This window comes from Hyla sarda, chromosome 3 (genome assembly GCF_029499605.1).
Source record: "Hyla sarda isolate aHylSar1 chromosome 3, aHylSar1.hap1, whole genome shotgun sequence".
Classification (NCBI taxonomy): domain Eukaryota; kingdom Metazoa; phylum Chordata; class Amphibia; order Anura; family Hylidae; genus Hyla; species Hyla sarda.
In genome coordinates, this window is record NC_079191.1 from 444,256,995 (window position 1) to 444,271,743 (window position 14,749).

General features: G+C 46.4%; 1 protein-coding gene across 10 annotated transcripts in view; it reads right to left on the minus strand.

The window, feature by feature from the left end:
- Positions 1–14,749, minus strand: part of DNAH8 (dynein axonemal heavy chain 8) — a 582,992-nt gene that overhangs the window by 300,080 nt on the left and 268,163 nt on the right. For all 10 annotated transcript variants that reach the window (XM_056568656.1, XM_056568659.1, XM_056568657.1 and 7 more), the window contains 2 exons: positions 6,553–6,615; positions 6,200–6,300 (listed from right to left, as the gene is read on the minus strand). In XM_056568656.1, coding sequence (XP_056424631.1) covers positions 6,200–6,300; positions 6,553–6,615 — 164 coding nt within the window. The remainder of the gene's footprint in view (positions 1–6,199; positions 6,301–6,552; positions 6,616–14,749) is intronic.

Consider the following 14,749-nt stretch of genomic DNA (forward strand, 5'->3'; position numbering starts at 1 on the left):
GTCTTTGGGGTCTACTCTGGCAGATGTCAATTCAGCCAAAATACAGGGTGGGCCATTTATATGGATACGCCTTAAAATGGGAATGGTTGGTGATATTAACTTCCTGTTTGTGGCACATTAGTATATGTGAGGGGAAAACTTTTTAAGATGGGTGGTGAGCATTTTGAAGTCGGACATTTTGAATCCAACTTTAGTTTTTTCAATAGGAAGAGGGTCATGTGACACATCAAACGTATTGGGAATTTCACAAGAAAAACAATGATGTGCTGGGTTTTAACATAACTTTATTCTTTCATGAGTTATTTACAAGTTTCTGACCACTTATAAAATGTGTTCAATGTGCTGCCCATTGTGTTGGATTGTCAATGCAACCCTCTTCTCTATATACTACTATATACTACTATATACACCGCAGGAGAAATGCTAGCACAGGCTTCCAGTATCCGTATACACTGCTATATACTACTATATACACCGCAGGAGAAATGCTAGCACAGGCTTCCAGTATCCGTATACACTGCTATATACTACTATATACACCGCAGGAGAAATGCTAGCACAGGCTTCCAGTATCCGTATACACTCCTATATACTACTATATACACCGCAGGAGAAATGCTAGCACAGGCTTCCAGTATCCGTATACACTGCTATATACTACTATATACACCGCAGGAGAAATGCTAGCACAGGCTTCCAGTATCCGTATACACTGCTATATACTACTATATACACCGCAGGAGAAATGCTAGCACAGGCTTCCAGTATCCGTATACACTGCTATATACTACTATATACACCGCAGGAGAAATGCTAGCACAGGCTTCCAGTATCCGTATACACTGCTATATACTACTATATACACCGCAGGAGAAATGCTAGCACAGGCTTCCAGTATCCGTATACACTGCTATATACTACTATATACACCGCAGGAGAAATGCTAGCACAGGCTTCCAGTATCCGTATACACTGCTATATACTACTATATACACCGCAGGAGAAATGCTAGCACAGGCTTCCAGTATCCGTATACACTGCTATATACTACTATATACACCGCAGGAGAAATGCTAGCACAGGCTTCCAGTATCCGTATACACTGCTATATACTACTATATACACCGCAGGAGAAATGCTAGCACAGGCTTCCAGTATCCGTATACACTGCTATATACTACTATATACACCGCAGGAGAAATGCTAGCACAGGCTTCCAGTATCCGTATACACTGCTATATACTACTATATACACCGCAGGAGAAATGCTATCACAGGCTTCCAGTATCCGTATGCACTACTATATACACCGCAGGAGAAATGCTAGCACAGGCTTCCAGTATCCGTATACACTGCTATATACTACTATATACACCGCAGGAGAAATGCTAGCACAGGCTTCCAGTATCCGTATGCACTACTATATACACCGCAGGAGAAATGCTAGCACAGGCTTCCAGTATCCGTAGTTTCAGGTGCTGCAGAATGGGCAAAACAAAAATTGGAACAGGACCCTCAGTTTACGCAGAAGATTTTGTTCAGTGATGAGGAAACTTTTATGTGAATGGTGAAGTTAACAAACAAAACCAGCGCTATTGGTCTGACACTAACCCACATTGGATAGATCCCTCCAAGACTGTTGGAACACAACAATTGATGGTATGGTGTGGTATATGGGGTACAAAGATAGTGGGGCCATTCTTCATCATTGGAAACCTCAAGGCCACTGGATATGTGAAATTGCTACATGATGATGTTTCCCTCTTTATGCACTGAAGCTGCGCGTTCCCTGAGTTTTTCCAGCAAGATGGTGACATCACATTATGGGTGTCAGGTCCGAGCATTCCTAGATGAACAGTTTCCTGGAAAGTGGATTGGTCGTCGTGGGCCAGTTGAATGGCCCTTAACCCCTTAAGCACCGGGGGGTTTTCTGTTTTTGCATTTTCGTTTTTTGCTCCTTGCCTTTAAAAAATCATAACTCTTTCAATTTTGCACCTAAAAATCCATATGATGGCTTATTTTTTGCGCCACCAATTCTACTTTCTAATGACGTCAGTCATTTTGCCCAAAAATCTACTGTGAAACAGAAAAAAAAATCATTGTGAGACAAAATTGAAAAAAAAAATGCAGTTTTGTAACATTTGGGGGCTTCCGTTTCTACGTAGTACATTTTTCAGTAAAAATGACACCCGATATTTATTCTGTAGGTCCATAGGGTTAAAATGATCCCCTACTTATATAGGTTTGATTTTGTCGGACTTCTGGAAAAAATCATAACTTCATGGAGGAAAATTAATACGTTTAAAATTGTCATTTCTGACCCCTACAACTTTTTTTTTTCCGCGTTTGGGGCGGTATGAGGGCTCATTTTTTGCGCCAAGATCTGAAGTTTTTAACGGTACCATTTTTGCATTGATAGGACTTAGTGATATTTGGACTTTGGAATTTTTTTGCGCGTACGCCATTGACTGTGCGGTTTAATTAACGATATTCGGACATTTCCGCACGCGGCGATACCACATATGTTTATTTTTATTTACACTGTGTTTTTTTTTTTTTATGGGAAAAGGGGGGTGATTTAAACTTTTAATAGGGAAGGGGTTAAATGATCTTTATTCACTTTTTTTCCCACTTTTTTTTTTGCAGTGTTATAGGTCCAATAGGGGACTATAACACTGTACACACTGATCTTTCACATTGATCACTGGTTTCTCATAAGAAACCAGTGATCGATGATTCTGCCGCTTGACTGCTCATGCCTGGATCTCAGGCACTGAGCAGTCATTCGGCGATCGGACAGCGAGGAGGCAGGTAGGGATGCCGCGATTTCGCCACGGCTATCCTGAACAGCCCACTGAGCTAACCGGCACACTTTCATTTTAGACGTGGCGTTCAACTTTGAACGCCGCGTCTAAAGGGTTAATAGCGCGCGGCACTGCAATCAATGCCGCACGCTATTAGCCACGGCCGGGCCCGGCCCGCTATGAGGCGGGGCCACACCGTGGCCCCGCGTTATAGATTGGGAGTGGACACATGACATTCCAGTACGTCATGTGTCCTTAAGGGGTTAAGGTCTCCCGATCTGACCTCCTTAGACTTTTATCTTTGGGGTCATCTGAAGGGAATTGTCTATGCTGTGAAGATACGAGATCTGCATCACCTGAAACTACGGATCCTGGAAGCCTGTGCTAGCATTTCTCCTGCGGTGTATATAGTAGTATATAGCAGTGTATACAGATACTGGAAGCCTGTGCTAGCATTTCTCCTGCGGTGTATATAGTAGTATATAGCAGTGTATACGGATACTGGAAGCCTGTGCTAGCATTTCTCCTGCGGTGTATATAGTAGTATATAGTAGTATATAGAGAAGAGGGTTGCATTTACAATCCAACACAATGGGCAGCACATTGAACACATTTTATAAGTGGTCAGAAACTTGTAAATAACTCATGAAAGAATAAAGTTACATTAAAACCAAGCACATTATTGTTTTTCTTGTGAAATTCCCAATAAGTGTGATGTGTCACATGACCCTCTTCCTATTGAAAAAACAAAAGTTGGATTCAAAATAGCCGACTTCAAAATGGCCGCCATGGTCACCACCCATCTTGAAAAGTTCCCCCCCTCACATATACTAATATGCCACAAACAGGAAGTTATTATCACCAACCATGCCCATTTTATTAAGGTGTATCCATATAAATGGCCCACCCTGTAGATAAGTCTGTTGCACAATTCTTTCTTATAAAAATCAAACACATTACACAAAAAACACAAAGGTGAAAGAAACTTTTTGGATTTATAAGTATATGGAATCTGTCATAACATCTTGGATATACTAAATACAAGCATCTTGTAACACCAAAATACATGGCCAAGGTGGGAACAATGTTTAACAGTCAACATTATAACTATTAGGCTGGATCAATACATAGGGGGAGATTTGTCAAAACCTGTGTAGAGGAAATGTGGTGCAGTTGCTCATAGCAACCAATCAGATTCTTTCATTTTTTTAAAAGGTCTGTTTGAAAGAAAAGAAGCTATCTGGTTGGTTGTCACCGCTCTTTCTTTACTCAGGTTTTGATAAATCTCCCCCATGGTACTTTAATCTAAAACCAGGAATGGAACAGACACAGAGAAAAACTATAATGGAAAGATTTGCACCTTTTCTGCGTTGGTTTTATTCCTGGTTTTAAATAAAAATACTGAGATAAACATAAGGGTATAATCACACACAGCAGCTAAGTTGCTGATATTTCTGTAGGTTTCAGAAATCCATGTATCTCATGCAAAACAGCTAAGGCTTGGTTCACATTATGTTTCTACAGTACAGTTCCCGTATCAGGTTGTTGATAAAAAAATGTATTCCTCAAAACCTGACTAAACTGTATCAAAACATGTGTACAAATTTTAATCCATATACGGTTTGAAAAATGATGTCCGTTTGCATCCATTTTTTTAAGAAAAAAAACGTATACGTTTTTAACTTATCATTCCATTATGAATAAAGTTTCACTTGTTTGATTGAAATTCCAAGAGATAAAACTGTGCAAAGTCAAAAACCGTATGTGGAAAACGGGATGGAGCCGTATGCACACACCGCTCTGTACGGTTCCCATTGACTCCCATGTTAAAAAAAACAAAACATATACATTTCAATACGGTTTTTCACCAGGACAAAAAACATGGAAGGCTACGGTTTTGGGTACGGGAAAAAAAACGGACAAAACCGTACAGGATGCATAACGGACACAACCTGATGCATCTTTTGGAATACGGTTTTCAATGGAGAGTCAATGCATACGGTTTTCAATACAGTTCTGTATGGTTTTCAAATTGAAAACGTATACGGGAACTGTATTGCAAAAACGTGGCGTGGCAAGCCTAAGACAGATGTATGGAACTCAGTATAGACAAGCAAAGAATACTGTGAGATCTTAGCTCTTAATCCTGCATGAGGGTACGTTCAGGATCTTCTGCAAGTTTCCCACTGCAGGTTTAAGCCACGGTAGATTTACGGAAAATCCGCAGCAGAGCCCAATGGAGTCTGAAATATAACTTACTGTAGATTTTCCGCTGCATAAAATCCACACTGGCTTAAACTCACAGAAGATCTGGACATGTGATTGTACCCAAAATGTGAATGCGGCTCTGGGGTGTCAGTGAATATTGGGTCAGGAAGAGAGAACTTTTTTCCTGTTTGAGATCTCCTGATCTTTTAGGGTTGTATTGTTTAGATTTTTTTGAGGATTCCTGATGTTGGATTGTATTCTTGTCATCTAATTTAAAAGCAGCCATTTTTTGGGCTTAAGGTTTTGCCGTAACCTAAGTGTCAGCTAAAAATTCGCCCAAAACTATTAAAGAAGGGCTACAAAATGTCCCAAATACAAAAATACAGGCTGAAAACTTAAAAGTTTCAGCTTTTTTTCTCTAAAAAAAGTGCTGTTATTTGAGGCTCAAAAAGAACTTCACAAAATGGTGTGTGCATTTAGCCTTAATTCTCCTCAGAAGCAACAGTTAGTCCTTGTGCCTCCTAAGGCTATGTTTACATTACAGAATGTCTGCACGGAGAATCTAAGCGGGGACATTTCGCAGACTGCGGCCACCAACATAAACATGTCGGCTCTAGGACCGCACAGGGATGTGGTGTCACATAGACGGCTATGTATTCTGTGCTGTGTCTGCAGAAAGAATGAACAGGTTCCAATGCCGGAAACATCTGGCACTGAAATTCCGCTGTGTGCAGAAAGAAGCAGAATCCCATTAAATTCAATGGGACTCTGCTGCAGCGGAATCTCCAATGCGGAATTACGCACGAAAATTCTGTCATGTTAACAAGGCTTTACAATTACTTCTGGAAAGAAGCAGAATCCCATTAAATTCAATGGGACTCTGCTGCAGCGGAATCTCCAATGCGGAATTACGCACGAAAATTCTGTCATGTTAACAAGGCTTTACAATTACTTCTGGTAATTAAATCTAGAACACAAAAAATATCATTAGGGGGATATTTATCAAATCCTGTGCAGAAGAAAGTGGAGTAGTTGCCCACAAGAACCAATCAGATTGCTTTTTTTTTTTCTTTAAGGCCTCTGAAAATTAAAGAAGCAATCTGATTGGTTGCTGTGGCAACTGCACTACTTTAATTCTACACAAGATTTCACAAATCTCCCTCATTGTGAATACAATTCTGCCATACCTTCTTTTGTGTAGAATGTCCCAGTCAGACACAGGTAAACCAAAAAGCTGTTCTCCAGAAGAACATGTGACATATTTTCTCCAAAGATCATCAAAACGCATCTGAAATTATTGTTAAAAAAATACACAAAGGGGGCAATTAATCAAAACTTGCACCTATAGCAACTAATCAAATAGCTTCTTTCATTTTCAATAGGCCTTTAAATCAATGAAATCCAGAATCTGATTGGTTGCTATGGGGAACTGCTTCACTTTTCCTCTGCACATCGTTTGAAAAATCTCCCCTGAGGTTTCTGGACTCCTCCGAAAACAAATTTACAGCTGTCTATATAACATTACTGCTTCTGCTGTCACCTGGAAGATCTGTAATCTTGCACTGGCTTCTTTACATGTTATACCTGGAACCAATGGTCCTTCCTGTAGAATTGTTCATGAAAATGTTACAATATGTAAGTATTAAGTCAGGAAATATTATTTTACAATATTATAAATATGCACACATACAGTAAGTAAGGAGATTTTTGTTTACTTACCGTAAAATCTCTTTCTCAAATGATCCATTGGGGGACACAGATGGGTGTATGCTGCTGTCTCTAGGAGGTGTGACACTATGGTAATAAAAAAAGTTGGCTCCTCCCAGCAGGATATACCCGCCTTCAGGCCCTGAGGTAATCAGTTTTAGTTTCAGAGCAATAGGAGAGGACCAACAGGTCAAAGGAAACCCAAACTGTCCGAGAAGCAGAAGAAAAAAAACATAACTGAACACACCCTCGGACAGAGAACCAAAGGAAAATCCCAAAAAGGGTGGGAGCTGTGTCCCCCAATGGATCCTTCGAGAAAGAGATTTTACGGTAAGTAAACAAAAATCTCCTTTTCTCTATCGGCTCCATTGGGGGACACAGACCGTGGGACGTACCAAAGCCGTCCCTTGGGTGGGCAGATAAGCAGTTAGGCAGACGGCCATTTCACTGCCGCCTGCAACACTATACAGCCCAGACTAGCATCAGCCGATGTGAAGGTATGAACTCGGTAGAACCTTGAGAAGTGTGCAAAAACGACCAGGTAGCCGCCTTGCAAATTTGCGAGGCCGAGGCTCTATTCTGGAGAGCCCAGGATGCCGCAACAGAATGGGTAGAATGAGCCACAACCCTGAAAGGAAGAATCTTCCCCTTACAGCGATAGGCTTCCGAAATGGAGGACCGAATCCACCGAGAAATGGTGGCCTTGGAAGCAGATTGTCCCTTACCTTCTGTAAGGATGAAAAAGGAATCACACTGAAGAAACAAATAAGTGATGCAGAGAAAAGACCGAACAGCCCGGACTACATCCAGCTTGTGTAGTAGGCGCTCCTTAGGATGAGAAGGAGCAGGACAAAAAGACGAGAGGAGAATGTCCTCATTGAGATGAAAGGCCGAAAACACCCTAGGCAAAAAGGAAGGATCTGGCCGGAAAACAACCTTGTCCTGGTGGATCACCAGAAACGGAGAACGGCAGGAGAGAGCTGCCAATTCAGACACCCTCCGGATGGAGGTGATAGCAACAAGAAACGCCACTTTCCAAGAAAGGAAGCGGAGAGACGCCTCTCTAAGGGCTCAAAGGGTGCACCCTGGAGGGCACTCAGAACCAGTTTCAAGCCCCAAGGGGGAGAGGGTGACGATAAGGAGGAACAGCATGCGCCACTCCTTGAAGGAAGGTCCGGACATGAGAATTAGAAGCCAGAGGCCGCTGGAAAAGAATAGAAAGGACCGAAACCTGCCCTTTAAGAGAACTGAGAGACAACCAAAGTTGCAACCCGACTGCAAAAAGGAGAGAAGACGGGGAACCAAGAAGGTTACAGGGGATAAGTCCTGAGCTTCACACCAACGAAAATAAGACCGCCAAGTACGGTGGTAAATACTTGCGGAGGAGGGCTTACGAGCCCTGAGCATGGTGTGAATGACTTGGGAAGAGTCCGCGGTCCCAACCACCACGCCGTCAAATGCAGTGACTGTAATTTGGGGTGGCAAAGAGGACCCTGAGAGAACAGGTCCGGACAGAGTGGAGGGCGCAGTGGAGCGTCGTCCAGGAGCCTGACTACGTCGGTGTACCACGACCTTCGGGGCCAATCTGGAGCTATCAGAATGGCGGGGACGCCCTCTGTTTTGAGCTTCCTCAGAACCCTGGGAAGGAGAGCAAGGAGAGAAAACAGAGAGGGCAGGGGAAACCCCGCCCAAGGAATCCCAATTGCAGCCACAGCTAGAGCCAGGGGGTCCCGGGACTTCGACACAAATGAAAGAATCTTCCGATTGTGCCAGACACAAAAAGGTCTCCGTCTAGAATGCCCCAGAGGTCGCAGATCTGCGCGAAGACTACTGGATGTAGAGACCACTCGCTGGGGTTGGCTGCGGACCGGCTGAGGAAGTCCACTTCCCAGTGAGCACACCCGGAAGGAACTGACGAAAAAGGCCGTAAACATATGTTCCATCCAGAGGAGAATCTTTGACACCTCGGCAATGCTGCCGAACTGTGAGCGCCGCCGTGCAGACTGATGTTGAGGCGTTGTCCAACTGGATGCGGACAGAACAGGACAGAAGATGGAACTCCCAATCAAGAAGACAAAGAAGAATCGCCCCCAGGTCCAGAATGTGTATTGGAAGAAGGGCTTCCCGGAGAGGCCAGAGGTCCTGAACCGACCAATCCCTGAACACACCACCCTAGCCCGACAGAGTGGCATCTGTCGTGACTACCTGCCCGTGTAGGGAAGGAATGGTCACCCCTGAAGAAGAAGGGGGGAACAAAGACATCAGAGCAGAGACTGACGGATCCGACGAGGGAGAGCAACCTTGCGATCGAGAGACAGAGGAGAACTGGGCAAAGGTTATGGTCTCCATGGCCGCTACCATCCGACCAAAGACTTCCATACGAATTCGGATGGAAACTGGGGCCTTGGCCCGAAGAGAGCGGACTCCAGACAAGAGCGCCAGACGGTTGTCCGGCGGAAGACAAATCCGGCCAGATACCGTGGAAGTGAAGTCCCAGAAGATCAGAGACTGGATGGGAGAGAGAACCAACTCGTCTCGGCTGAATGTCCACCCGAAGTGATTCAGGGTCTGGAGTGTAAGATCCACAGTCTCTAGAGTCTGGACTCTGATGAGAGCCTTGATGAGAAGGTCGTCCATGTAAGGAATCACTGAGACTCCGCACAACAGAACTATCACTGATGCAAAGATCATGGTAAAGACCCGATGAGCAGTGGCCAGACCAAAGGGTAGGGCTACGAAATGAAAAAGCCCCTCCGGAACCGGAAGGCGGAGGAACTGCAGATGGCCGGGAAATATAGGAATATGAAGGTAGGCATCCTTGATGTCCACCAAGGAAGAAACTCCTCTTGTGCCCTGGATGCCACGGAAGTGGCAGAGAAGATGGCGGTGAGACGCTTGAGGCCCAGAATAGGCCACACAGAACCGCCTTCCTGTGAGACCACAAAAAAAGGTCAGAACGGTTGGTGTCCGACTTCCAAGACGAACAAGCCCGGAACGAGGGAGACCTCTTGTCCCGTGAAGGAGCCTGCCGAGACCCCTTATTGGGGCCAAAGGTTCGAAGAGACCGAAAGGAAGAGGACTTCCCCTGGGAAGAAAAGCGAGCCTTATTTTGAGGCAACAAGTAACTTTTACCCCCCGTCGCCACAGAGATAATCTCGTGAAGGCGCTTGTCAAAGAGACGGGTACCAGTAAAAGGCAACTCGGTAAGAGACCTTTTGGAGGCGGCATCCGCATCCCACGCCCTAAGCCACATGGGGCGGCGGAGGGCCGCTAGGAGACCCACAGCAAAGGCAGCACCACGGACTGACTGCATGGAAGCTGTGCACAGAATTCCCCAGCATTGGAGAACCAAAGCAAGATAGATCCTCCGGGGGAAATCCCGCCAGGATACCCTGACTGAGTTGTGAGCACCATAACAATAGGGCGTCGGACCCAGAGCCTGCTGCGTCCGAGGCAAACTCCGCCAAGGACTCCACCGTCTGGTCTGTCGAGTCCTTGAAGGCAGCTGCCTCTGCCAGCAGCAGTGTAGTAGCCTAGAGAGGCGGGAAATTGGTGGAACCATTGAGAGAGGGAAAACCACCTTAGAGGCAAGGTCCTTGGCGAATGGGTAACGCACTAGAACCCTCTTCATTCCTGTGAACCTCTTGTCCGGATGTTTCCATGGAGATTCCAGAAGGATGTGAAGTTCAGCGTGAGAGCTGAACCCTTGAGGTGCTGGTTGAGCACGATGAAAGGATATTTCAGGAGTAACGTCCGAAGATCCTGGGTCCTCTAAGTGAAAGGAGTCTCATATGGCCGCAACCAATGAGTTCACCGTTTCAACTATATCCGAGCGGTCCTCTGAGTCAGATGCCGATTCGAAAGCCTCATCCGCCAGTTCACCAGGAGAAAGTGAACGCATGGAGACAGCCCTGGAGGGGGGCGACCCTGACCGGGTACGTGGCTCTGGCGGGGCAGAGCGGCGATTCCGGAAATGTCCTCTGGAGGAGCGACGTCTGTGACCAGATGACAAGGGGAGGCGAGACCCACGGAGGGACGCCCACGTCTACCTGGAAACTCAATGTAAAAGTCAGACAAAATACCCCTAGTATGCTTCGTGAGAGCGTGAGGCTTGTGGAAAAGAGGAGCGGAACCCACCAGAGGGCCCGCGCAGGGCAGACCTCTTCAAGGTAGACACCATGTCACGTGAGGCCTCAGCCACCACAAGGGAGACTTGAGTCAAGTCAGCCATATACTGGGATAGGAAGAAAACCCAGGCTGAAGGGGCGGCCGAATCCACCGGAACTGTAACATCCGGGGAAACTGGGGGGTCTGGGGGAGCAGTGGAGCAGGCAGAGTCAGTGGGCATTTTTGGAATAATATGTCATACAGACAAAATAGAGACTAGCAGTCTAGATGTCAGTTTAGAGGGAGGACAGAATAGTGTCCCCTATGACAGTAAAGTGTTAACCCCTGAGAGGGGCGTTCCCAGAGCAGGGGCACTGACCAATTGGCCCCCGCCACCTGGATCGCGCGCACAGTGCTGATTGGAGGGCGATTCGTGCCTCCAGTAAGCTCCGGCAGCCCTGTGGGCAGAGCTACAGCACCCCGGCCGCCAAGAAGAACCACAGTAATGGCGCCCGCTCCTTGCCCCGAGCGCACATGCTAGCCGCATATGCGCCCGCGGGGAAGTGAGCGGGCGATACACATATCCCCCCGGCAGCCGGCAGCTGCTGAAGTGAAAGTAAGACGGCGCTTCATGCGCCCGATAGTATAATTCATACACACACACTGCAAGGAAGCGCCTCCCGAGAGTTCCAACCCCTGGCGACGGAGCTTTGTAGAAGTCTGGGAAGAAACAGTAATGGCGCCCGCTCCCTGTCCCGAGCGCACATGTCAGCACATATGCGCTCGGGGGAAGTAAGCGGGCGGCATACACACCGGCAGTAGCTGCCGGAGAAAAAGAAAGTAAGCCGGCGCTCCGTGCGCTCGGCCAGTAAAAGCGCCGCGGCTGTCAGCCGCATATAACGCGCTCACACACAGTGAGAAAAGTAAAAACACTTACACACAGTGTAATAAAAGAAATTATGCCCCCAAATATGCCACTGCTCGCCCTAGTACCAGCCAGCCCCATAAATCTGAAAGGTGGGCCAAAAACTGAGGGTCTCCAGGGGTTGCAAGTCCTTGCACCTAAGGGAGAAAGGGAAATGTACTTACCTCAGTCAGAAGAACTTACCTAATGGAGTCTTCTGTGAAGTCTTCAGTCAGCTTTTTGTCCCTGCACCACGCCTAGCTGCTATGCGCGAGCGAGGTGAGCAGGGAAATAGGAGGGCCCAGACCCATGAGGCACCAACCCAGGCGCTGACCGTTGACGAGAGGGGGTTAAAAACTAACACGTCCCTATACTAGGAGAACAATAAATCAGAAGACCTGGTCTGGAGAATTCCAGACCATGTCCACCTCCTGCAAGACACTAAGCTAAAACTGATTACCTCAGGGCCTGAAGGCGGGTATATCCTGCTGGGAGGAGACGACTTTTTTTTATTACCATAGTGTCACACCTCCTAGAGACAGCAGCATACACCCACGGTCTGTGTCCCCCAATGGAGCCGATAGAGAAATCGGATTTAAATCAGCCAGACAAGTAAAGCAATGCAAGGCAGATATCATCACCATGTAAACATGCTCGGTGGCAGTACCCACTTGGAAGGGCCAGGCCAATCTGTTCAAAGTAAAGGAATAGTGTAGTTTCTGTGCCTATGTTGCCCAAGAAACAAGAAAAAAAGGACCGACAAGCGGCGCCTCGTGTATTACCCCGGCATATACGTAGGAGCTGTGAGGATTAAGGGATGTCCCTACGGGGCTTCTAGATGGCCGCTCACCTTAGAGTGGAAATAATAGGCATATAACCCCTAATAAAAGGGGTACCAATGATGGTGCGTCGCTGCTCAGCCAGTGGATAGCAGGAGTCGACCCAGGTCGTCCTGTAGATACGGTAGGAAGGAGTAGATAAGAAACCCTTGAATACCGGCGCTGCGACTTAAAGCATGCAGACAATGATGTCCATGGTGAAATGAAAAGATCCTCAGCAGGACTGTTTATTGAGCAAAAACAAATAAAAAGCAATGGATTACACGTTTCGGGAGGAGCCCTCCCTTCCTCAGATCAGGGTACACAAATGAAAACCAACAGGGTATTTATAGGCTCCAAAATGGTTGCCAGGGTCAGGGGGAGTGGTTAGCAACGTCATACACATAAAAAAATAATACATATATTATATGAACACATACTTGGTACAGAAGAATATTTAGTAATCAATGTTATAACACAATAATAAAATCAAAATTATCCCTGACCAGGCAGAGATATTAAAATCTGCATATGAAGAGTTCATGACGTTTACAGACAAACGCTGCGGTCCCGGAAGCAGACTCGGCGATGCCTGTAAACATAAGCACATGTGGCTAATGTAAACATTGCAATCACGCCTGTCAGAAGCTATTGACAGGGCGCGATCGCACTAAGCGCTGTTACAGGATAGTGCGTGCGCCCTGGATTAGTATCCAGGGACGTGTCGCTATGTAAGGGAGTCACGTGTGCTGGGAGTGAAACTCAGGCATGAACAACTTGTACCTCGTTCAGTAACGGTGTGTTCTGTCTATAAACTGTGCCATCACCACTGCTGGATTATAGGAGGTGTTTCTAAATAGGTACTAGATTAAAAATTCAGTACTGGAGAGCAGTGGGGAATACTTCTAATAAATGAATTTATCAGAGTCCCGCGGGTCCTCTAGTGGCAACCATATTGGGAATAATTAGAATAAGTTATAATCACACATAAGGCCAGTCTAAAAGTATAAGTTATATGTGGCATATGCCAGAACAAGCCATAAAAAGACCAAATAAAAACTGACAGCGATCATGTGTGGGGAACATTAAATAAATGGAAATGTGCATAAAATACCGTATTCTACGCCAATGTGCATAAAAAGGAGATTTTTTAACACTTATCGTAAAATCTCTTTCTCAAAGGATCCATTGGGGGACACAGACTGTGGGTGTATGGGTGTATGCTGCTGTCTCTAGGAGGTGTGTGACACTATGGCAACAAAAACAGTTGGCTCCTCCCAGCAGGATATACCCGACTTCAGGCTCTGAGCTAATCAGTTTAAGTTCCAGAGCAATAGGAGGAGACTAACAGGTAAAGAAAAACCCAAAACTGTCCGAGAACCAGAAGAAAAAACATAACTGAACACACCCTCGGACAGAGAACCAAGGAAAATCCCAAAAGGGTGGGAGCTGTGTCCCCCAATGGATCCTTCGAGAAAGAGATTTTACGGTAAGTGTTAAAAAATCTCCTTTTCTCTATCGGCTCCATTGGGGGAAACAGACCGTGGGACGCACCAAAGCCGTCCCTTGGGTGGGCAGATAAGCAGTCAGGCAGACGGCCGTTCCACTGCCACCTGCAACACTTTACGGCCCAGACTAGCATCAGCCGATGCGAAGGTATGAACTCCGTAGAACCTCGAGAAAGTGTGCAACTGAACGCGGTCTGGACGGGACTGAAGACGGGGCTCCCAATGAAGAAGACAAAGAAGAATCGCCCGTAATTCTAATATGTTTATCGAAAGAAGGGTCTCCTGGGGAGACCAGAGTACCTGAACTGTCCAATCCCTGAACACGCTGCCCCAGCCCAGCCCCAGAAACGACCGCCCTTGGAGAAGAAGGGGGGAGCGGAGCCACCAGAGCAGAGACTGACTGACCCTGCGAGGGAGAACAATCTGACGATCTAGGGACAGAGGAGACCTGTTCCATCGGAAAAGAATCGCCAGCTGAAGGGGGCGGTAATGAAACTGGGCAAAGGGTACAGCCTCCATAGTTGCCACCATCCGACCAAGGACTTCCATACAAGTGCAGATGGAGACTGATACCCGGGACCAAAGGGAGCGGACCCCTGACCGGAGCGCCAGACGTTTGTCCGGCAGAAGACAAATCCGGGCAGAGGCCGTGTCGAATTGAAGTCCCAGGAAGGTTAGAGACTGGGTAGGGCG